The sequence below is a fragment of the Ciona intestinalis genome, chromosome 9, assembly GCF_000224145.3.
Source record: "Ciona intestinalis chromosome 9, KH, whole genome shotgun sequence".
Lineage (NCBI taxonomy): Eukaryota > Metazoa > Chordata > Ascidiacea > Phlebobranchia > Cionidae > Ciona > Ciona intestinalis.
The window spans coordinates 6,211,456-6,235,962 of NC_020174.2; the positions used below are offsets into that span (position 1 = coordinate 6,211,456).

The following is a 24,507-nucleotide window of genomic DNA, read 5'->3' on the forward strand; positions in this document are numbered from 1 at the left end:
CTTCACGTTGTTTCATATTTCTTTAGGTCCTAATTCTCAACCATTAGGGGTTTTATTACTTTGTGACTGCTTGAACCCGTCATGGAGCAAAATGACGAGCAAAGCAGGAAAACGCAACATCCGATGCCGGGTTTGTTCAGTTTCCAACCAAATATACAGAAAACACAAGAAACCGGCTTTGGCTCCCATATACAACAAGGGTCATTTACACAGACATTAGTTCCTTCTAACCCCTCCAGAAGTGACCAACACACAGGTGGAATCCTCCAACCTGGCTTCTTCAATCCTTCACCAAGTGGGGCGACGACATTTGGTAATTTTCCGACAAGATTTGGAATTTCTCAATCAATTCCATCGAGCTCTACTTCAGACCCTTCCAACAGGAATGTGTTTAAAAGACAAACAGGACCAGTTGGTCTTTTTCAGACAAAAACACCAAATTTCCCAAACACCATGTCATCTACTGCAGGGTTTCCATCACCCACACATAATTTTCCTCCCACTTCAAGCCAAAGCAACGCAGATCACTTCCAAGCAAAACCTGTCTTTCAGAATTTACCAGTTGCCCAAGCTATAGGTAAAGTAGTTACACTTTGTGGGGGGATTTAATCCTATGCTACAGTACAGTGGTTGCCACATCTGCTTCTACCCAGCTCTATGCTGCTAATATAAGAGCATATTACTTGGGGCAAGACATTTTTCCATCATTCCAAACCATTAGTTTCTTATGGTTTGTCCAGATTGTCAGCCATATTTTAAAAACCCATGTTATAATAACTATTAACTACCAGCTTTGCCACACAGGAATTTTTCATTTATAATAAAAAAATGCAATTCTAACAAACTATTCGTAAGTCATCCGTACTGAGCTAAATTGCTTCCACCATGTCTGTTACTTACAATATAAATTGTTTTATGATTCCATACCGTAGTACTATATATATGTCTTTAGTATAAAATCCAAAATCAACATTTCAGATCAAAGCAAAGCAGTGAAACGAAAAAGTGACACGGCCGAGAATATTTTCTCTGTAAGAAGGAAACGCTCCATAGATTCAGGTGGATACGTCATGTTTGGTCAAGCAAGCATTTACAAACCAAATACAAAAAATGAATTTATCACATTTGCCCAAAGCCAAATTTATCAACAATTTTTTTTGTTTTTTTAAATAAAATAGATATGAACGTTTTTGAACAAATACTTTTTACCTTTAGATTCATCATCTGCAGTAACAGCTGCTGATAATACAAGAGCTATTAAGTCACCATTGAAAAGAACAAGCCATAAAGGTATTGACTGTTTATGACTGTTTATGATGGAATACATTGTTGTGTAAAGGAAGTATATACATGTGTACCGTAGAAACAAATTTATTTATGTGTCTTTTTGCTTAAACCAGAGCAGTCATACATTAGTCTGTGTTTTTGTATTAATATATGAAAAGCAGTCTGTGTTTTTGAATGTACAATATATATAACACACTAAATGATGTACATTCTGTACTACACTACATTAAATACTATTATAACCACAATGCATTTCATCAACAGGATTGTTCCAAACTTTAAGCCAGAAACCGAATGAAGAAATGCAACCATCATCAACTGAAACTAAGAAACCCCTCAACAAAATTTCACCCAGGAGCCTCAAAGGTTTAAAAAGATTTTTTTCAATAATGTAATACCAAAGTTTTTGAAATATTTACATAGGCAAATTTTATTTAAATATGGGTTTTCATGACAAAAAAGTTATTTGTTGTTACCCCTTCATCAAACTTGGGTAAATACAGCCCACTCAAATAGCTCGAGTACCTACTTTTTACTTTAGTAATATTCTATTTTAAAATTCCAATCTAAAAGTGATTCATTCAATTTAATTTTTCCTAATTGAGAAGTTAATTAAAGTTAATAAAAATTGAAAGTTTATTTTTTAATAAAAATCCAAAAAATATGTTGGTTTTTAATAAAAAAAACAATATAATTTCCCAGCTAAACAACCTGCCCGAATACTGGGAGGCCTGCGAAGAAAATCGTCATCTGGTGTAATTGAGAACGCAATCACTAACCAGCTTGTGTGTACTGGGATTCCGAGGGAGTCGAACGACAAGGATCAACTTAGGCGACATTTTTCAAGGTTGGGGACAAATTATTGTTGCAACTGAGAACTAACACTCTTTTGAGCTGACACTCTTTAATTGCCAAATTTTTTTTTAATTGCCACACTTTTCAACACCTTTTATCCACAATGTGTTTTAATGACTGTTGTTTTGCTGTTGATTCCCTTATCTTCGTTCTTTAAATAACATAGACTTCACTGTCGTTTTCGAAGAGATAAATCAATAGTTATGTTATTTAACTTATTTTATTTTATTAAAGTATCTGTTGTACCCCTCTTTCACTTCTAAGGGGGTTTGGTCCTAGACCTAAAGTGACATGCCACGAGACATGAGATTTACGCAAAAGTTGTCGCATTACCCAAAGTGTGTATATACCCAATCAAAGTGAATAAGTGATACCACTAAGGGGTATACTACAGCGAGTTTGTTTATGAATTATGTTACTGCTAATCTAAAGTTAGACTTTGTTTTTTATAAAGGTTTGGCAATGTCATACGTGTTCAAACCAACGTAAACAAGAATTCGGCGTCCGTTAAATTCTCCACCAATGAGGAAGCAGCGAAAGCTAAAATGAAAGGAAAAGTAAGTTGCTGTTTAAAACTAAGTATTTAGAATAAAACAGACAAAAAATCAATTATATATATATATTTTTTTTATTTTATATATTCCAGTAATTTAAAATAAAATTGTGTATAGTAACATTCATAAGAAAAATTTCACTTTAGTGTAAAAATAATCTTTTTTGTCAGAATCTTTTTGGAAAAGCGATTCACATTTATTTTGGGACCAAGTCGAGGCAATCAACAGAAGATGCAGAGGGTATGTTGTTGATACTAATGCATTTTTAAATGTTCTGTTACTTCTGCTACCAGGCATGTTGTAAAGTAATCTATTTTACTTCTATTTGTTACAGATACAAAGAAAAAGACAACAGAAAAAGTTGTCAAGGTAAAAAAATATGTAAATTATAATATTTTTGGCAAAATAACCAAGATTTTTTATTACTTTTTTTCTAGAAGTTTCCATCTACCCAAAAACCAAGGTTGAACCCACAACAAGGAACTACAGGACACAGGTTTGATATTTACAAAATAATGTAAAACCTCTATTTTAAAGATTTAGTTTTAAAACAAACATTACAGGCCATGTGTTCGATGCAATGGGTTTTTGTATAAGTTTTGCCCTTAACAAAATAATAAGTTTACTGTAAAGGTTTTCTGTTGTAACGTAATAGTGGAATAAATAAATACTAAATTAAAAATTAAAATTATAACAAAAATCTTTTTTTCTCAAGTCTCTCAAAATGCTCCTTTTTCCTTTTTTTATTCTCTTCTATTTCCATCAGAGTGACAACGATTGCTAAGACAGATACAGAAAAACTTACTGTTCTTGAAAGAATTGATAAAATACTTCGAACACGCTTAGTAAAAGAATCTGATTTATCCAAAGCCATTGTGACCATTGGAACCTGCCCTGATATGTGCCCAGGTATTAATATTTATTTTGGAATTTGAATAAGAATTTTTTGTCTGTTACATTTTCGTCTATAATAAATTCTGCGAATCTGACCCTGATCTGGTGCTCATAGAGTTAAAGACTCTTGTGTGAAGAAATACAGTAAGGATCTGGTGCTACGAAAACGTAACGGACAAAAATCAAGTCGAACCAATTGTTGTTTATAAAAGATACATATTTCGCCTAAATTGTCAGTCTCTGCAAAAGAAGCCTAAAATGCTAAATTTTCCTGTGGTAATAAATACTATCCCCCTGCAGAGAAAGAACGTTACCTTCGTCAACATAGAAACTTATTGGCGAGCTATGAAACGGAACCTGGGACAAAGAAAATCGATCATAGATTGGCTGTGAAGGAATACAGCAGGTCATCTGCAGATCAGGTAACCATGTTATCTTTATCTTATGCTATTGGTGGATTTTATTCATGCATGATGTGGTTTTTATGATTGAATTAATGTATAGTACTGTGGGGGAAGATAGGACAGCTTTAGCACATAATATCCAAACATTCTAATCGTATTTAAACAATTAATAACATCTATTGGAGCCTTAAAGATAGGTTTTGTAATTATTTGACGAGAAAATAAAATGAAAAGGTGTCCCATCTTTCCCCACTTGACCGTATTGTGTGAAACTTGTAGTTGTAACATAGAAATATGATAATAACAAAAACTATTGTCCATTTGTTTTAATTTTTCAATTGCTTGTATATTGTAGGAGGAAGCTCTCTCACACGAGCTGCGTCCAACAAAAGTTCTTCGTTTAACCATGGATTATCTTCTTACACACATCATTGATAGCATTGACAGGGATAGGATTGCTGACTGGTACGTTGGGTTTATAAATATTAAATATGTTACTGTAGGTTAGGCTCATGTCCTTGGTTTTTTAGAGGTATGTTGCTGTCTTTGTTAATTTAAACGACATATCCCATTGAAAGAATATGTTATTTTATAATAAAATACTTTGAAACAAAAATAGGTTATTTTTAAAGAATGAAGAATACAAATATGTTGAATGTTTGTGAAAATGGCCTTTTAAACCATACAGGTATGACTGTACTGTAACTTTTTATCTTAAGATATATAATACATATGTGGTTTGCTAAGTTAATACATAAGAAATATATGAATGTAATTTATTTACCATACAGGTATGACTTCTTATGGAACCGTACACGAGCAATGAGAAAAGAGATTTCTATTCAACAATCTAATGACGTATATGCTGTACAAGTCACTGAAGAATGTGCAAGGTAAGAACTGATGTTTATGTCAAGTTATTTATTAATATAAATGCAGTGAAGCAACCAGAACAAAAATAAAGGGTTTAAATATATATTGTTTTATTTTAATTTTGTTGTTTTTTTTAAAAAAAGAGCTGCCCCCCTGACCCCATTTTGAATGTGCCGCTATATATATAAATGAAACCGTCTCATATACTTTTACGATTGTTACCAGGCATAGAGTAATATACAAGTAATAAATAGTTGCTGTTATTTTCCCGCCACCAGACTCTAGATGCTCTATTGATATCTTCATAATATTTGCAATAAATGAATTTAGTTGGAAAGTAAATAGTTGCTGTTACCCCCCAGATTCCACATATGTTGCGCCCATGAACTGTGTGAGGAAGACCGGCATAATTTTGATCCAAAAATAAACAACGAAAACTTGGAAAAAACCATGAAAACCGTGCTGGATATGTATACTGATGTTAACTATGATCAACAAGGTTGTTATGCACAAATAAAATATTCCTTGTCAAATTTCGTCTTGGCATGTTGGCTAAATTTCATAAATAGACTATTTTATTTTTGTCTTTTAAATTTTGTCAAGTAGCCAAAAGAATTTACCATTGTGGGTTCAATGTGTACTTCGGCAAGCCAACAAGACATTTCAGGGTAATTGCTCCAACATAGTGGTCCCTATTTATAAAATGTTTTACAAATTTATAAAAAAAATAAAAAGAAGTAAATTTGATTCTTTCTTAGTTTTCAAAGGCCAGACATTTTATAAATATAAAATATATTACCTTGAGCTTGAGCATTATGTTTGTTCTATGTGGGTAAGGTCCTGCAAGTATTTCTTTTGGGATTTAGCCAGTGTGTTTCTATTAGTCACAAAATCTTGATGAAATTTTTCCACAGATATTTTACCTGGATTTGAAAATAATGAGCCCGAGTTCCGAGCTTATCACATCTTGCTTAATATTAACAGAACGTCGGATGTTTTAAGGTGAGTTGCAGATTCCTGTTTTTGTGCGTCAGGGTATAAAGTTTATGTTAAGATGTGTGAAACAATTGTATTCATATAATGAGAACCGGTATATGGTTGGATATTGCTACAACCCAGTGGTCACTAAGGGGCTTTCTAAATTGTCAGCAATATAGAAAAACAATCACCCACAAAGTTACATCTGTGTAGTATGTAACTTGGTGTCCTGTCTGTGTGTTGGGGTAATGGGTAAAATCTTGTCTAAATCTCAGGTTCTCCCACAAAGACCTCACTCATATAGAAAAGTGATGTTAGCCTGCAATGAGTTTTAATCTGTAAAAAACTATTTAGCTTTTTTAATTTGAAATCCTAAAATCTTGACTTTCTTCAGAGAATTACAAAATATGAAAGCTGGTACGAGATCATCACCTAGTGTCCAGATTGCAGTAGCAGCGTTCTCGTCCGTACATAGTAACAACTACGCAAGATTCTTTAACGTGGTTAAAAAATCAACTTACCTGCAAGCTGCCATTCTACACAGATATTTTACACAGGTATATATTCAGTGTATGTTTGCATACTTTCTGTTTCTTAAAATTTCTTTTTTAATTAAATAATAGTTTTTTAAAAAATAGTTTTTTGAAAAATAGTTTTTTAAAAGAAAGTTTTTTAAAGGAAAATTTTTTAAAAAATAGTTTTTTTTGAACTTTTTATATTGATACCTGTATTATCTTGTGCATTGTCCTTTTGGGATTTCACAGAACTTGGGCTTTAAAAAACTATGCAGTCATTATTGTGCCAAACTTAAAACAGAATAAACTTTGTTATGTAAAAATAAACAAAAAAACTGTTATTTTTATTTAAAAAAAAATTTTTTTTTTAATATTTTTATTTTTTTGCACCAGGTGCGCAAGCAGGCCATTCTTACAATGGCACGAGCGTACACAACAGCTAAAGGAAGCACATGGGTGCCGATGGAGGACGTAATGCGCACGTTATGTTTCAGTAGTGAAAATGAACTTAATGCTTTCTGCACTGAGTTGATGATCGCCACCAAACCAGGGTAAAAAATTTCAAACCTAAATATTTCAAAATATTTAAAAGACAGAATGTGTGTTTTGTATGTTTTATTCTACATAGGTGAGGTCTGCCGCGTGATGCGCCATGGGACCTGAGATTTAGACCACAGTTGGCCCATTACCCCAACAACAAGGGTGCTATCGCATGGATTTGACCTCTAGTGTTTTGCAATGTTTAAATAATTCTACAGTTTACAAGTTTAGTCCACTATATATCAAGACATTTAGAATTTGCTTTGAGATCATATCACAAACAACTGAAAGAAATCTCGTTTAGACTTATAATGTATTTGGCACCAATAGAGTATAAATTGTAATATTTTTACTTTTCCACAATTTTAAATTTTCGTTGTTTTAGTTTTATTGAGTTATCGAGATCTGAAAATTGCGAGGTTGACGTTGCGATGTCGGTCTTCCGCTCACATCTGGTGTCATCCAAGATGTCCGGACGCTCCCTTGGCATCATCATCGCTCACGGGAGGACTCCGTGTCCGAATGTTCATCATCCAGAGTCCAGTTTCGATGAAGAAGGAAGGTGAGAAATAAAGTTCAGAATTTAAAAAAATATTTGAAAATTTGGAAAATTTTGATAAGGTATTTTGAAATTTGTAATTATAGTTTTTGATTGAAAATATTACAGTTGCTTTTGTCAGGTGTGTGCAATAGTACATGAAATGGCAAATGGTATAAAACAATTTTTTAACTTTATTTTATTCTAAAAAGTGATAAAATGCTCCTTTAATAATTAAAATGTGTTTAATATTAAGAAAAAAACACCATGAAATTTTGGTTTCAGAATTTTTGTTAACAGTTTTAAATGCATTAGCTACAGATAGGAAAGTTGAAAAACACACTTTAAGAAATGAAACCATGATTTCCAGGTACATTGGCAAGCATGCTGCTCTACTAGATACAGTAGATACTTTTGAACCACAGAAGGAAAATATAGGTTGGTCGTTTACTGCATATATAAAACATTTCTTTTTATAAAACAGAGATCATTTAGCAACACCAACGAAGGTGTGGTTAAAATTCAATTGTAGCTTTAAACTAAAAAAATTATTTACAAAAAAAACTGTTTAAATGTTTTCGAAAAAAACATTTGAATTATAATTTTGTGAATGCTATACTTGATTTGAGTAGTTTGGTTTTATTGATATTATCTTTTTACAGAGACCACACAACAGTCAATACCACAAACACAAGGTTTACCTGCCGGTGTCCTCACTAATGTAAGTTTAACTTGGTGCTAATAAAACTTACTTAAATATCTGGCTGGCTCTGTAGCTTTGTTCGAGAGCTCGTTTCCGCCTGCCTGTAACTCGCTTACTAATTTAAGTAGGTTTTTTTTAGGCTGGAAAATGACAGTCGTTATAACACCTGCCTGTAACTCTGAGGTTTGAAATGAGTTCAAGGCTTGTCGTTGCTGGCACGAGGTTTATGAACACCCGTGTTATAACAACTGTCGTTTTCCAGCCGCACCAGGATAAAGCAAGTTACATTCGTTCACTCTTGGGGAAATTAAAAAATGTTGATAGGCTTAATTTATAATACAATAAACCCACAAACCTTAAACCTAAATAATGACACCATGTATAATTAATTAATTATATATATACAGTGGCCAGCCAGGGGGGGGGAGTTTAGGGGGTCGCGACCCCCCCTTATAAAAAAATTTAAAAAAAAATTTTTGAAATTTTTTTTGATTAAAACCTTCCCTTATTTTTTTTCTGGCTGCGCCACTATATATGTACAATCCACAGATGGTGAAATTAATCGCAAAGTCTTTGTTTCATGAAGTAATTGATGAAATGGTGCTTGATGTTTCTATTGAGGTAAATAAATATACGAACACTTTCTTAGGCATTGCATTGACCAACTGCATTCTGTTTTCGGGTTCGGGAAAACCTTTCTTCTTACACCTTTTTCTTGTCCTATGTCGAAGCAAACAAACAACACTCAAGGAATTATAAAACCTTATTCTCACCACTTCCATTGGCCGTTGTTAATTGTTTAAAGTATGATCAGGATATTTGGATATTATGTGCTAAAGGTGTCCCATCTTCCCCACCCTACCATACCATGATTTCTGAATCTGAGAATGATGATGCATTTTAGGCGAAACATATATCTTCTTTTTTGACATAATGGAATAAACTTGAATTTGTTTGTTTGTTACATTGTACACCCAGATCCTTACACGCTGAGATATTAATTTTCCTAAATAATCCAAGGTTGTGAAAGCACGAGACTTGGTGAAAGCCAGCACTGAAATAACTGATGTCGTCCTCCGTAATGATGTGGATGCTGAAATAAGAATCCTTTGCTCCGAGGTCCTCCAGGAAGAGAAAGTACGGCAACAACAAAAGATCAAAATGTGAGATATTTCGATAATATTTAAAACCTGTTTAATGTGCAAATATGTGGCGGTAAAATGTTTTTTAGGTGAAAATTAAAAAAATACTTTTTGGGGTGTTAAAAAATCTGACAAATTTTTGGAGTAAAACTTTATTTTTGTTAGGTAGTTAAAATAATTTTGTTAAAAAATCTCACTTTTATTTTCTGTAGGGCTCAGCAGGAGCAAGAGAGAGCATTACGGAGAGCTGCTGAGGAGGAAATGAGAAGGAGGGAGGAGGAGAAGAGGAAGAGGGAGCAGTTGGAGAGGAAAATGAGAGAGAGAAAGTTGAAAGAAGAGAAAGAAGTTTTTCTTCGTGAATATTCAATGGAATTAGCAACACAGATGGAAGAAACAATCGTGTCGCAACAAATTCATGAAATATCAAAACATGAACACAGGTATTGTTGTGTAAGTTCAATAAGCATGTTTGTTGCATATCAATCATATCAGTGTCTATCGTTTTTTACAAAGTAATATATTAGTTTTGTATATACTTAAATATACACATAAAACAATCAGCCTGAAAGTTACGTACATGGTCACTTTATAACCAGGCACGAGCTGCTGTTGCTCGCCACACAAGAATAAACAAGTTTTATTTACTCATTCATTCACCTTTAATTTGTGTTCATGCACTCATTCAATTATTCATAAATAAGTGTTCATCATATATTCGGTTATTCTTCAATAAAAATTCACTCACAATCCCCAATAAATGTTCAATTTTGTTCATTGATTCACATTCACCACAGAGAAGCCCGGTTAGACAAACTATCCACACTCGCAACACACCAAATATTAGAAGATATAATTCAAGAAGAATCTTTCAATTCGGTGAAAGAAGTTTTAAGATCGGAGCGAATAACATGCCACACTACACTTCATAAAATAGTGGAGAAAACTACACTGAAAAACTCTTTCAATAAGTGAGTTTATTTAAATGTTTGGAAATTGTTTGTATCTGTTCAACTTTGCAATGACTGTACTTTATATTATTTAATACAACAAGGATCTGGTGCTATGAACGTAACAGACAAAATTCCAGTCCAACCAATTGTTTAATTAAAAAAATATATATTTTGCCTAAATGGTATCGTCAGTCTCCTATTCCATTAGAATCACATAAAACTGTGGGATTTTAGTAATAGTTTAATTATCTAATTCTTCCGTTACATATTCCTACCCCCAGGTGGAGAAATATGCTTAGTGATCTACAAAAGCGAAGATACGCTCGAATGAAGTTCCCTGCAGCCCCCGCCATGCGTGCTGTGCAACTACAAGTACATGAATTCTTACCCACACCAGTTCAAAATCATTCTCTGCCTCGTAGAAACAGTTTTTCGATTGAAGGAAAACGAGAATTTCCGCTTTCTATGGACCCCCTGCCACAGTAAGTAAATGAATGTAACTTTATCCTCTTATGGCGGGCAACGACAGTCGTTATAACACGAGTGTTCTGTTTCATACACTTCGTGCCCGCTTACAAGTTACCACAAATATAGTTAAGTTCAGTTGTAACGTTCTGTATAGTTACAGCTATACAGTGTTGTCTTAATTGTCTTCATTTAATAGTTTGGTTTCTATCGTCTACCAATGCCAGTGCTATCCATTTTTAGCTTTATGTTTGATTGAATAATGTCTTTATTTGTAATGAAATTGATCTACAAGTAGAGTACTACAAACATATTCTTTAAATTTTAAAACACCACAGATTATACGACTCTCATGCTAAAATGTCCAAAGACCTGAAATCCAGAGCTGGCTCGTTTTGTGAAACACAAAAGCGAGCTTTTACTGAGAAACTACCAGTGTTGGACATGTTATGGGATGCAATGCATGATAAGTTGGATACGGAAGCCACACATCTGTACTGGAAGATTGGAATTCTATCTCATAACAGGTGTGGTCAGAGGGGCAGCCAGCGGAACCTCCGGGTTCCTGACATGTCTTAATTTAAAAAACTTAAATAGTTTTTAGATACTTTACATGCATTGTTATGGCGCATGTATTAAATACATACACCCTTCCTAAACCCTAAGTAGCAACCTAAATTTACCACTAATTTGGTTCCATATTCTACCAGTGGTTCCTTTGGTTTGGTATAGTATGCTTACATATGTGTGAAATATAGTTTGGGTGATTGAGTCTATGTACTAATACATAATATTTTTAATGTATTTATCATTTGCTTATATTTCATTTGTTTCTAAAGAAAAATTCAAAATCGAAAAAAAAGGTTTGTTTCTGTTCTGAAAACTAATCAGTAAATACCGCATGAAACTAAAAATGAACAAAATACTTTTCAGTGACCACACATGGCTGGCTTGGTTAAAACAAAAGTTTGGCTTTCCACAAACAGAAGACACTGAAGTGAAATTATTTAATCGTTATTCATTTGGTGAAACCAGAAGACAGATATCAGCATGTTGCCAGGTGTTCTATGGGTTTATGTTTTTAAATTTATGAGCTATAGTTTTGATGGGATGCCTTACATTTTGGTATCCTTGCAAGGGTGAGGTCCTACAGCAGGGCACGCCATGGGTCCTGACACCTAAAATTTATGCCAAATTTAGCTTATTATTCCATGGCACCTAGATTTTCAAAACTCCATTAGTGACCACTCGTTTGGTGTAATTTCCATTAAGTGTCTTGCCCAAGGACATACACGCTTATAGTACAGCATTGAATCTGGTATCCTTCGGTTACAATGCAAGCTCCTAACCACTTCCCCACAGCAGGATTTATAAGTTTTTACTTAATAGGTGATATTCAACTCTACACCAGAAGTGAATCTATGTAGATCAAACATTCTGTTTGTTATGATCACTCACCCAAACTGTTTCCCTTATTTAAAGGTGAGGTAACTATCTACAATTCCTTTGCAGGAAATCACATTTTTTCCAGCAGTTTAAAAAATAAATGTAGTGTAGCAACTGTTGATAAGAGTATGTCCATCTGGTTGGTTTGTGGCCAGAGAACCAAATGTTTAACAACGAATGTCCTTTAATGCGGGGGAAGTGGCAGGTAGCATTTCAATGTAGGCTTTAAGGTATTTGTATTTCATTAAAGTAAAGACTAACTGTAGTTATATCTTGTTGGTGTGTGTTTGGTGCAGTCAGTTCACTATCTGCATCCTTTTAGTGTTCAGAACATTTAAACCTCAAAAAACAAACTTGCCGTTTTGCGCCATTTGAATGCCCTGGTACGCAGTTGATGTCTATGACTTGTTTATCTGATGTTTGTATTGTTAAAGAATCATCTGAATCGAGTATGTGAGGATAAAGGAACAACAACAGTGATTGTGGTGAACTGTGACACGGGGTTAAGTGAACGGGAAATTCTTCATGGTGAGTAATTTACATCATCTTTTATCTTAAATATATCTTTCATTCACATTTTTCTATTCTTTATGGGGAAGGCCCTACAGCATGGCATGGGTCCTAAGGTTTAGGCAAGATTTGGCCATTTAAATTTTTGCACGTTATTTCTTTTTTAGTATTTTATATGATTTTTACAGAACAAAGCATTGAAAATTTACATGGAAGTTTTTCTACATGATTTTTTTACAGAATTGGGTCTTTCAGATGATTGTAAATACGAGTTTCATCTTCTCTCCTTTCATCAAATGGATTACATTGCCAACGAAATAGAGGTTCTAGTTTATACGACTACTTTTGCATATCTAATAAGTCGTATGTGGTAATATTTGAAATTAAAAAAATGATTCACACCATATAAAAGTAAAAAATTCATGTTATGTAACTTTATATTTCCTTCAGTTGAAAAGGGGGATTACTTTGGTGTCTCATAGTGAACCAACACTATGGGTGTGTGAGTCGTTGCGTTGTGTACTTGAACACCAAATATCAATACTTTATATTAAACCAGTGATGAGACATTGCACGCAACGTGAACAACTATATCTGCCAACACTGGTAAGTAATAAGCACTTGTGTGGAATTGCGATGATGGGTGTGTTCTTAAACACCAAACCTAGGGTGGCAGGCTGACCCCAGGATTTTCTGCACTGCATTAATCTACTAATAGTTAGACTTTTTAAAAGTTGAATGACTCTATCTGCCCCTGCATGGTTTTGGCGCCTATGGATATGTCTAAACCAGATTTCCAGTCTTAAAGGTATTAATCAAACTGCTAAAAATTACAGTTAATATAATTATACTGGGAATATTTTGTTTGAAACCTGTTGCATTATACATAAGTAGAAAAGCCTAAATATGAGCCGTACATTGTTAACATTCAAAGATCAAATTAATTTAATTTTAATACCACCACTATTGTACCAGGAGCCACATCAGCTTGTGGATATATACAACCACGCCATACAATCAACATGTGATGTACTTACTCATCCAGACTTACACAATCTAGCGTGGCCTTCACCTGCTATGGATACAGGTATAATAATACTTATGATACTGCCCTTGATAAGTGTGGGATTTATTATTAGGAGGGTTTTATTGTTGCCTGAATTAGAATCAATATCAATGCTGCAGCACCATGGTATTGCTTTCTATGGACCAGAGTTTGGTGCTTGAGATGGGCGCTGCTACCATTGTGGGCATATGTGCTCTGTCACTTTACAGTAATTACTCCAACCCAGTGGTTGGGGCTAATCTATATTGACAGGCAAAACACTCAACCAATAATTTACGCACATGGTAACCTGTCAGCGGGCACAAGTGTGTGAAACAGAACACCTGTGTTATAACCACTGTCGTTTCCCTGTCATACGAGTGAATACTAGCTTCAAGAAAAATTGTTTTCTGTGCAAATTGATCGGAGAGACTTAAACATTGAATCCTACACTAACGAGCAACAAAGTGTAGAAAGAAACTTCCAGCAGTCTTTATCCTATGCAGGTATAACTGATACTGAGGTGCCTTGTAAAGGTTGGAACACAGCTGATGGGTTCGAAAAGTTACGAAATATTTGTGACCAGTTGCAACTTCCATCTTTCCCTGTGTTTGATAAATATGGTGTGTATAATAATGCTTCTGCTTTGTTTTAAAATCATGGTGTCTTTAAATTGTATTTTGATTACTGATTAGTATATTTTAAGAATGCATAGGACTAATTGCTTTCAGATTACATTTTTGAAACTCATTTTGTCGAAATTTTTTTAAGTTAGTTTGTTTGGAGTGGACGAGCAAACGTCTTTAACTACTGGCACACGCCAACATTGTGTATGCCTGTAATATCCTGTTCACGATTTTCATGTTTTCCACATTTTAGCAACAGAACAAGAAATCTATGAAAAGGTTTTTAACTACTGCCAGACTGCCTGCCCCAAAAACGACACCCTCACAGCTTCTGTAGCAGCCACAGTGAAGTTGTACCAGCACCAGTATGCATATGACTACCAGCTTGATTTAACCACTGCAGAGGTTCGGACATTTGTTGAGCAATTTCCGTGGCCCAGGATTGTGGATGCCGTGGCCAGTAGTAAACTGCAGGAGATATTGTATGTGGAAAAAGGTAGGTACCATATATTGCTGCTTAGGATTAATATGTTTAAAACTTATATTCAATGGATATCTTGGTTGCAGGTAGACTTTAATTCGGGCATAACAACCATATTTTATCAATAAATAGTTTTAACCAAATTCCAAACCATGTTATAACCAATGTCATTTCATTCATGTTTCTTTCTGTATTAGTTAATATGGAGACTTCTGTCACAGTTCCCAACCATGAATTTTGTATAATATTATTTTAATCCAAAAGTTAAAATAATACTTGTAAAAGTTATTCATGTTTCTATACAGAACAGGTGGTTTGCTACAATCCTTATAAACTTAGCCTAACAAGCCTTACACAATCAATGCAAGCAACGTTAGATGAAGTGGAGTTTGATGCTCTTGGCTTAGATCTGATAAACCCTACTGTTAACAGGTAGGTTATGTGTTACAGATTAAACTTATAAAATATAAATTTTTAAACTGAAAAAATAAGAATTTTTTAACTGAAAAATTAAAATTTTTAAACTGAAAAAATAAGAATTTTTAAACTGAAAAAATAAGAATTTTTATACGATCTGTTAAAAATGTTTTATTTTGTATATATATTCTCTGTGACTATTCGCTGGGCCTAATTTTTATCTGTTGTGTATTTTGTAGCAACTGTATGAACGCTATATCAGGTTTTTACAGAATTTGTCACATTATTAATATTGAATTACTTTTCCAGTAACTCTGAATGCCAGTACGATACACTACATTCACAAACCATGGGACCAGCAAAGAATTTGACAACCATTTTATCAAAGAATGCCACGGTTTATATATTCCTATGTTATTATAATAATAAAAATCTATATGGGTGAGGTACTTGTCGAGGACTTGGGATTTAGACAAGATTTGGTTTATATAATATATAGAATGTATAACCGTATCCTCACAACTCTAAAATAGCGTTGTTAGTTGTTAAAAAATGATCAAACATGGGATTTAGGTGCTAGCGGTATCCCATCTTACCCCACAGTACTATATACTCTGCATATACTCATTATAGTGTTTTAAAAAATATTTGTTTAGATGCAAAGCAATGCCTCTGCTACTCCATGGTTGGCTGATGGGAAATCTTATGAAGCACAAACTTTGAAGAAAGAAGTTGAACAGGAAAAAATATTAAGCCAAAGGTATTTTAAATTAGATCATTGTCTATCTGTTTAGTATAAATTGCTCTGGTAAGGGGGCTTATTACTTTGGCATACACCTTTAGGGTATTGCATTTTTGCTACTTTTATGATGTCTTTTCAAATTAAACTTTCCTTTAGATTTGAGGAGAGGCTGAAGAAACTGTTGGAAGAAGGCGGAAACACTTCCATGGAATATTTCGACAGTTTGCTCTGAAACTTTCTTTAAACATTTTTTTAAAAACTATTTTCTGAAATAAAAAGCATGCAATCAAAATGAGATGAAAAAAATTATATAAAAAGATGATACAGAAAAGTTGGGAATCTTGGGGTAATATATTTTTACTGTATTTTTAATCTTTTGCAAAGAACTGCTGACCCAACATTACTTTATCTCCAGGATTTAATTTAAATTTCATTCCCTTTGGCGCTTCAAACACCAAAACTATAGTGGAACCCATGTTGAATTCCCCCACGCGGTCACCCTTGTAATAAGGCAAGCCATTTTCTCCATACTTCATGTCGTAATAAGTGCCAGCTTTCCAGTATGCGCGGTTTGTTTTGAGTATTATATCGTCATATATTTTAATATTGCCAACATCTGTGGCACCAACAGCAGTCATGGAGAAATATCCGTGTTCCCATGTGCCTGATAACACAACTCGTTCGTTAGCGATAAAAAGTTCTTTGACAAACGAAGCGATTTTCGGGTTGACGCTTAAAAGGTCACCAGGAAAATGTCTGCGGTGTTTTATCGTCCAATCCACTGGAGAACTGAAGCCATGTAGGTTGCCTGGTGCGAGGTAGATCACACATTGGTAAAGTTGATTTTTCTCTGGATCTTTCATTAGAGCGCGTTGGTAGTTTTTTAGTGGAAAAGACGTCGCTTGGAAATTGTAAGTGAAGTTTGGTAAAGCACCCCATTTGTCATGTGTTGGGTCTTCAGTTAGAGGACCAAGGAACTTCATGAGAGAATAAGTCATGTCTTTCACCTGCTCCACCATGCCAGTCTCTGCTGTACCTTGTGTTAATATTTTACCATCCGATGGAAAAACAATTTTTGCGTTTTCGTGAATCGGTCGAGCTGCAGGATCTACAGGTCTGGTGAAAAACTGGTTCATAGTTTTGTAACTTTTTAAATTTTTCACGAGCGCTTCATCCATATTTACGTGAAACAACTTGCAGTACAATCCATACACTGGAGGTCGTAACATTGAAGGGATCTCAATCTGGTTGAATCTACCAAATGCACGAGAAAATACTCTTAATGGTAGTAACTTGTACAGAACAACAAGAGGGGTTTTAGTTTTATCAGGGCACAGGAGCAAATCCTTGGTTGGCTTTTCAAAGACTGGTACGATAGATTCTTCAAGGTCGGGGTAAAATATCCAAACAGTTAACACAAATGCGGCAATTGCAATTGAAGACAGAAGGATGAACTTATAATCTGGTAAAATTGAAAATGATTTCCTTCCCCGATTTTGCTCTTCAATTCTACGGTTTATTAAACGTAGAACAAGACTTTTGTTTTCAAGCTCTTTTTCAGCTTTTTCATCCAGCTTTTGAAGTCCTTGTCCCGGCATATTAAGTCCAATGCTCGGCTGTTGAAAGATTCGCCTCAGAAGAAATGTTCTGTGAGGTAAAGTGTGTATGAACACAGCATTGGAGCTGGCACATAGTACTTTGCTTTGAAAACAACTTATTAATTGTGTATGACCGCTGGGTCTACATGTTTGCAGTGGTGTTCTTAGAAGTATAATCCGAAGGGACATCATTTAGTCAAAGTAAGTTTTCTTTTCAAAATTAAGGTTGGTACAGTTGTCAGTTAATACACCTATACTTATTATACCTTTCAAGAAAAGGGGGGCTAAATAATATGTACAGAAAAACAACTAACTCAATTCTCAAAAAAGTGGTTAAGGGGTTTAATAGACAGGTTGTCATACGAATCTTATTAGTATAAAACCAATAAATAGATTAAAACCGAACACATTGCATATAATAGTTAGAGGATTATAAATCCAGCAGAATAGCTTGTTATCTAATTGAAAGCGAATTCAGCTTAAAAATATTGTCAAAACTGCATAAACAACAAAATGAATGGCTAAAATTATATAAAAATACCCCAGATGCAACTAATTTTAACGTTGCCGTCCATATAATCTACGTTTTGCTGTCAACGTGAAAAACGTATCTCCCTTACTACGGTAGTTTCCCTTCTTTGAGCCAACGCGTAATTAATATTCCTTCCAAGACGACGGGGTACTTCTGTGTGAAAGTGACGCTGTTATAACTTTGTTGGTGGAAGTACATTTCGAAAAAGGTAAGAAATTAATGTAATGTTTGGCAATTTGTTTTCTAAGACATTATCTTTAAGGTTATTTTAGTTATTTTGATCCTAATGAAAGGGATTTAGATGTTTTATTTTCTTTTATTGAAATGAATGTAATGTAACTCATACATTCTCGTCCGGCAGGGCAACAACAACAGTTATAACACCTTTTTTTGTTTCATTAACCTTATACCACAAGGTCACACATTTCAACAATTGTATTAGCGTCAAGCCTTGAACCTGTATCTTCTGTCAAGCGTTTTAACCACTGTAAATCCTAATTATGATACTCACATACAATAGGTCAAGTTTACAGCAACGTATTTAATTTTTGTTATGTTTTGAAGCACTTTTTAACAATTCCTAATATTAATTAAGAAATGAGAAGACGGCCAAACACCTCAACGGGACACCATGTCCACTTTCCTACAGTAAGATATCTGGTTTTTATTTTAAATTATCTATTTTTGTTAAAGTGTTTTGTATTTTATCAATAAAAATTTTAAGCTACTGATTTAAAAAAATGTATATTTTGCCATTTTGAGCTTATATAAACCTATCTAGTACCCCAACATAGGTGTGGAGTGATTTAATATAGTTCTATAAAGTTTTGAAGAATTAAATTAATTTCTAATTAATTGCATAATGTATATCCAACATAAAAGACAGGAATTTTCTTTATATACTTATGGTTACCAGCCTATACTAACTGATTAGACGCAACAAGTTACTTTGTTTTAAATATTTAGACACTGCCGAACCCTGGGACATGGTACCAAGCTAACCAACTGCACAGAAAGGAATCGCCATTCATCATATCTCAACACCCACGCAAATTCCATGTTTGTACATTCATGTACTTTATAACTTTGTAATTGTTGGGGTGTTGCACTACACACTAAGTAGCTCGGCAGTGGGCATGGGGTATAAAACTTGGGTATTCTAAATCGATGTTAAATTCCTGGTTTACTACTGAATTATTGGATAAAAATTAATTTAATTTTTTTTATATATATATATATATATACCAAATAAGCCGAAAAAGTCTATTTTATGTTATTCCTGTTAGCAAAAGTAATATAATGAATTAATGTATTTCATGCAAACCTATTTTTAACTCAATAGTCTATTAACTGGCTTTACTTTTTATGAATGGGAATAATCGTTTATGATGTCATAACAACACTTGTGTTTTAATAAATAAACCCACAACCCATATTTTAACTTTAAAATTACATTTTTAATATTTTTTCAGAATGTAGAAACCTTCAATCTACATCCTAATGTCAGAGTCAGCAGATCTGCAGGCAAAGTTTTTGTAACTTTCAAAACAAAGGACGAACAAACTGATTTAAAAAAACAGCCAACAAGGTTTGTGGTTGAGGATTTATTTTCAATAGAATTTCTTTATTTGTAATTTTTTTTTTTCATTTTTAAAAAAATTAAAAAGTGTGTGTATAAATTCTTTATAAATATATATAATGTTTTAATTTTTTTATGTTTTATAATTTTTCCATGTGGTATATATATATTATTATTATTCCATACATATTGAATTAAATGCCATGTTTTCATTGTAACATATTGTTGCGAGGCAATGGTTTCATGAACCCAAACATATCTCAACACAATACATTGTCGTGTCGTATTTGATCCATTTGTTACTTAATAGCTACCACTTGAAACAGCTCCAAACATCTTGAATAAAGGACATTTGTAAGCCAAGTGTCTATTGTTACCAATCATGTTCCCAAAGTCCCGCTTTACGTTTGGGCATGACAAAGGCACATATAAAGCCATTAAACTCCTATATTTTCTTGTGCTCTTCTTTGTCTGGGTTTCTTTTGTGAGATATAATATTTTGATTTCAGTAGCCAAGATTGTATTTGACCAAAAGTTTTATAGCGGTGAGCAAAATAAGCGTGGTCTCACATATTTACATAGCACCACCTATGCACACTACCACAATATGTGTAGGCCCTTCCCTTCCCCACCTATGTATTGAGCTGTGAAAACATTATTCTTTTTCCACAAGTGCCAAACTCACATACAATGAAAACTAAGTATATTTATACAACCACATTGGTCCAACTATTGTGTTATTTTGCAGGAAGCTAAAGCCTCATGAGATGTGAGTATGCTCTAACTTGTATTATGGTGTATATTATAATATTTTGAATTTCAGTATAAATGTAGCAATTTTAATTTCAGTATAAAATATAAAGTACAATTGCTGTGTTATTATTTAGGCAGCCATTAACACAGATTAACAAAAAATGAATATTAGTTTTACTGAAAACTCTCCTGAAATCGATTTACTTCGACCAGAGCTTTTGGTGCATAAAACCTACAATATAATTCTTATGTTTGAGTTCCTAATAAAATCCTTACAATGCCAATATTTATATATGTATTTATATTTATTCCTTAATGTTTTCAGGGAAGCATTAATAATTGACCTGCGAGAGCAAGTTGCCACTTTATCAACATTTCTAGAGGAGGAGAAACTTCACCATGGAGGAAGTAAAAAACGAGCTTTACTTGATCTTGATAAACAAACTGCAGAAATGAAGGAACAACACGCTCTTGATATTAAGAGACTGCTTGAGGTAGATTCATAGAGTTTGTTTAAGTATAATATGATATACAGCGATCTAATACTTAACGTACCCCTTTAAAGTGCTTCCTGACTAGCGAAAATTGCCGGTAAATGTCTTTCCCAAGGACACATACGCCCACAATGGTAGCAACGATGAGCCTTGAAACCATTACCTCTGGGTTAGAGTTGCGCTAACCACTTTGCCGCGGCGCTGGACAAAATATCTATTAGGTATTCAACAACTAAATTTCCAACAGAGCAACGAGCGACAAATAAATTCACTGATAGAATCTCACAGTCAGAAGATAAAAGATGAAGAAATTGCTTCAAAGAAGAGAGAAGATCAACTAAGAACCGAGTATCGGGTGTTGCAAGCGTCTTTCAAGAACTACAGATGTACTTTGCAAAATGAAATGAGCGAACAACTGAAAACTAAGGTGGAGTTGTGGGAATGGATTTAATTGTGTTATAGTAGTGTCCACTTATTTTCCATGCACTCATGCACATAATGTTTTATTGAGTATGAATGAATGTGACTTGCTTTATCCTCGCGGTGCTGGAAAACAACGGTCTGTTAACGCCGGTGTTTTGTTTCATACACCTCGTGCTCGCTTACGAATTACCAATATTTAGTGGTAGCATTTGTTGTTAACTGTCTTGCCCAAGGACATATATGCAAACAATGGTAGCAGCGTCGAGCCTTAAAGTCTTGATAATTGAGCTAGAAGCAGGCGTGCTAATCTCTTTTCCAAAGCCCAAAAATCTTAATATTTTTGTTCTCATACTTTGTAGTTATATAAATATATATTCAATATTTATAAAAGACTTTTAACAGTTTTATATTTATTTATTTTGTTAGGTTGAAGAAATGGAATGGGAGAAGAGGAGAGCCGTGCAAAATGCTGTGGATGATTGTAGAAGAGAAATGGAGGAAAAGTTTGGCAGGGAACGTGAAACAAACAGAAAAGAATTTCGAGCAAATATGGCGGAAGTTTTAAGGTAGAACACTAAGATAATATTTATTTAAAACTTTTTTCTTTGCAAATTTTTTTCTACATTTTTTATTTTGAATTTTTACTCTTTGCAGATTCTTTTCTAGAATTTTTATTTTTAATTTTTACTCTTTGCAGATTTTTTTGTAATAAATTTTATTTTATTTTTTTCTTCCCTAAATTGGTATCCTTTTTAAAATATTTTCTTAAAAATTGTTATTTTAGGGATCACCGTATAGAGTTAGAGAATTTGTCGAAGAAATATCTGGATGGTGGATTTGATCTTGAAGAGCTGAAACGAAGATCAGATGAGCTGGATTCAACAAAATTTGAACTTCAGGAGCTGCGTGCTATTCTAGAGGAGGAAAGATCTTCAGTTCGAAAAACAAAGTTGATGTTGAAAGATTCTGTAAGATATTGGTTCAAAAATTTGTGTTCTAAAGGATTTGGAAATCATCTTGAATTTTATTAATTTCTAAACAGTTTAACATACCAAAAATATTATGTTTCAAAAATAGTGTTTAAAACACTTATTAAATTATTATTTTGTGCAATATTTTAAAGTTTTTGTGAAACTTACTAAACTTTGTATTCCAGGCAACATGTGTCTTGTGATACAATACTTATTCTTGGGTTAATGATTATAATGTAATAACAAAAGTTATTTTACCCGTCATAGCAAACAAAGTTTTCCAACTTGGAAGCTGAGTTTGAAGATCGTGTGTCTTCTGTGGAGGATATGCATCGAGCTAAGATTGAATCTCTAACCTTGGAGCGCGCGGATGCGAGAAGACTTTTAGCGAGGAGTTGTGAGGAGATCCAGAACGAGAAGATAGCAAGAGAAGCGGCCGAGAATGAGAGGAAAGAAGCCGCTAAAAGATCTATGGAGGTTTCATGGTTTTTTTAGTGATGTACATTCGTGAAGTTTAACTTATAGGATTTTAAGATTTGCGTGTAATTTTGTTGGCTGTTTAGTACTTAATTATGACTAATTAGGGTTAATTTAATTTCAGGGACCTATTTTGAATTCGTTCTGAAATGATATTATCCTAAACTTTATGTTTCTGTTTGAACTTTTAGGAACCCTTGTTAAAAACAGACCCCTTAACTGCTATGTTTAAGTTCCTTATATTTTTGTTTCAGGAAAAAATACAGAAATGCCAGCAAGCACCTTCAGCAGATACAATATTTGCATTGAATGCGCAAATGTGGAACTCTCCATCTGCTGAATTAAAAACTGCCAGTGTGATTGACATCAAATATATTTGCGACGATACTGACAGTGAAAATGGTGTTTCATCTGACCATGCTTTGCCAGCGTCCACACAAAGTGTTATCTTTAAGAAAAATGAATATTCTCATAAAAAGAAAAGCAATAGGTGAGAGTATTGTTCTCTTTGTTGATTTTAAATAATATATGCTGTTGAAAGACTTGTAGAGTACTTGATTACGATAATAAATGTCATTTAGATACATCATGCATGTTAATACTGTGTAGTGTCATGCTAAAAAAAAAACACTCACAAAGTTGGTAACTAGTAAGCACGTGCGAGGTGTATGAAACACACATGTTATAAAGATGGTTGTTATACTGCTGCGCGATAAATCAGTTATATTCATTTATTCTAATTAATCCCTAAAAAATAAGTTCCATTTTATGTCATTTTTTAAATGGAGCTTATATATATCGAGAATGCACTAACTAATCTATAACTACATCATTAAAGAATCTATCAGATCTTACCCTGGAATTAATTCTGCTTTTCATTATTTCAGGCCCAAGTCAGCCCAATCGAACACAAAACACCCGCTTCGATTCAACGTACCACCAGTGGGAAATAATGACAAACAATCACCCAGTTCGATAACTCCTGTTGTCAATTCCTTCACAAATATAAAGAACAAACCAACCACTGTCGTACACCATGAAGAAAATGAACAGAGGCCAGATTCACCCGATGTCATTCATTGAATTCTAATCAACTTTTTAATAAACTGCACTGTTTTTAAAGCATCTTATTTTCTCAAAATGTTCCTTTTTATCATGTCATGTACTTCATCTTACGCTGTGCTTTTAGTTATTTCACGTAGTTTAATTTTAACACTGTGCAATCTTTACCTTCTATCTGCACCATATTTTAAGAAAATATCGCAAACAAGACAATTATTTCTTGATAAGTGGCTGCGGAAAAGTTAAAAAGTGTATTTGCTATTACAGTAATAGGATAACGAAATTGTTAAAAGTAATATTTGATAAAAAGTATCATTCCTGTGTTTTTCCATGGCCTATCCAAATTCCAATTGGTGATTCATAAGAGTTCCGCAGTAAAAAGTAAAATCATAAATTCGACGAAACGTTGTATTGTATATGTCATATGATCAGATCATGTGTACTGCGTCGTCTCTCGTGACTGAAAATTCCGTGTGTTTGGTTGAGCGTACAAAAGAGACAAGATTGTGAGAAAGGGCGTGTGTAATGTTTTGCTATACCGCACGCGTCTTTAAATAGCGTGCGTGCACACGCGAGAACAGTTGTAGAGGCGCGTGGTTGTTATAAAGCACATGTACTAGCGTAGGGCGCCTTAGTTTCAAAAGACACCGTTC

At 33.8% G+C, this 24,507-nt stretch overlaps 3 protein-coding genes across 5 annotated transcripts; 2 read left to right on the top strand and 1 right to left on the bottom strand.

The window, feature by feature from the left end:
- Positions 1–30: 30 nt before the first annotated feature.
- LOC100178754 (germinal-center associated nuclear protein) lies at positions 31–16,569 on the top strand. 2 transcript variants are annotated; one of them, XM_026836042.1, is made up of 38 exons: positions 31–577; positions 979–1,059; positions 1,216–1,290; positions 1,552–1,653; positions 1,990–2,134; positions 2,597–2,699; positions 2,867–2,936; positions 3,031–3,065; positions 3,134–3,192; positions 3,460–3,605; positions 3,891–4,012; positions 4,350–4,459; positions 4,786–4,887; positions 5,230–5,366; positions 5,782–5,869; positions 6,240–6,402; positions 6,754–6,911; positions 7,286–7,462; positions 7,809–7,876; positions 8,101–8,159; positions 8,691–8,762; positions 9,162–9,304; positions 9,496–9,723; positions 10,078–10,251; positions 10,515–10,715; positions 11,037–11,225; positions 11,632–11,758; positions 12,088–12,180; positions 12,579–12,672; positions 12,895–12,977; positions 13,105–13,260; positions 13,630–13,741; positions 14,206–14,322; positions 14,579–14,821; positions 15,112–15,238; positions 15,533–15,620; positions 15,880–15,983; positions 16,122–16,569. In XM_026836042.1, the coding sequence occupies exons 1-38, from the start codon at positions 82–84 to the stop codon at positions 16,195–16,197; spliced, it is 4,923 nt and encodes a 1,640-aa protein (XP_026691843.1). In that variant the 5' UTR covers positions 31–81; the 3' UTR covers positions 16,198–16,569. The 2 variants fall into 2 exon arrangements, with proteins under 2 accessions (XP_026691843.1, XP_002130399.1); XM_002130363.4 differs by having other exon boundaries at positions 3,463–3,605.
- On the bottom strand, positions 16,234–17,855 carry LOC100176439 (phosphatidylserine decarboxylase proenzyme, mitochondrial). The gene has a single exon (XM_002130469.5). It carries the CDS (start codon positions 17,753–17,755, stop codon positions 16,334–16,336), a length of 1,422 nt encoding a protein of 473 aa, XP_002130505.1. The 5' UTR covers positions 17,756–17,855; the 3' UTR covers positions 16,234–16,333.
- Positions 17,850–24,157, top strand: LOC100179487 (myosin-14-like). Of its 2 annotated transcripts, none has more exons than XM_026836046.1 (12): positions 17,850–18,303; positions 18,673–18,743; positions 19,062–19,154; positions 19,568–19,683; positions 20,423–20,443; positions 20,753–20,921; positions 21,169–21,348; positions 21,771–21,910; positions 22,129–22,312; positions 22,583–22,792; positions 23,047–23,282; positions 23,680–24,157. In XM_026836046.1, exons 2-12 carry the CDS (start codon positions 18,693–18,695, stop codon positions 23,873–23,875), a joined length of 1,596 nt encoding a protein of 531 aa, XP_026691847.1. In that variant the 5' UTR covers positions 17,850–18,303; positions 18,673–18,692; the 3' UTR covers positions 23,876–24,157. The 2 variants fall into 2 exon arrangements, with proteins under 2 accessions (XP_026691847.1, XP_026691846.1); XM_026836045.1 differs by having other exon boundaries at positions 18,691–18,743.
- The last annotated feature ends 350 nt before the right edge of the window (positions 24,158–24,507 follow it).

Coding starts and splice junctions, on each gene's coding strand:
- LOC100178754 (XM_026836042.1), top strand. CDS start 82: ATGGAGCAAAATGACGAGCAAAGCAGGAAAACGCAACATCCGATGCCG. Junction 3,193..3,459: donor CAAGGAACTACAGGACACAG/GTTTGATATTTA, acceptor TTCTATTTCCAT/CAGAGTGACAACGATTGCTA. Junction 4,460..4,785: donor AGGGATAGGATTGCTGACTG/GTACGTTGGGTT, acceptor TTTACCATACAG/GTATGACTTCTTATGGAACC.
- LOC100176439 (XM_002130469.5), bottom strand. CDS start 17,755: ATGATGTCCCTTCGGATTATACTTCTAAGAACACCACTGCAAACATGT.
- LOC100179487 (XM_026836046.1), top strand. CDS start 18,693: ATGAGAAGACGGCCAAACACCTCAACGGGACACCATGTCCACTTTCCT. Junction 20,922..21,168: donor ATATTAAGAGACTGCTTGAG/GTAGATTCATAG, acceptor AATTTCCAACAG/AGCAACGAGCGACAAATAAA. Junction 23,283..23,679: donor CATAAAAAGAAAAGCAATAG/GTGAGAGTATTG, acceptor TCATTATTTCAG/GCCCAAGTCAGCCCAATCGA.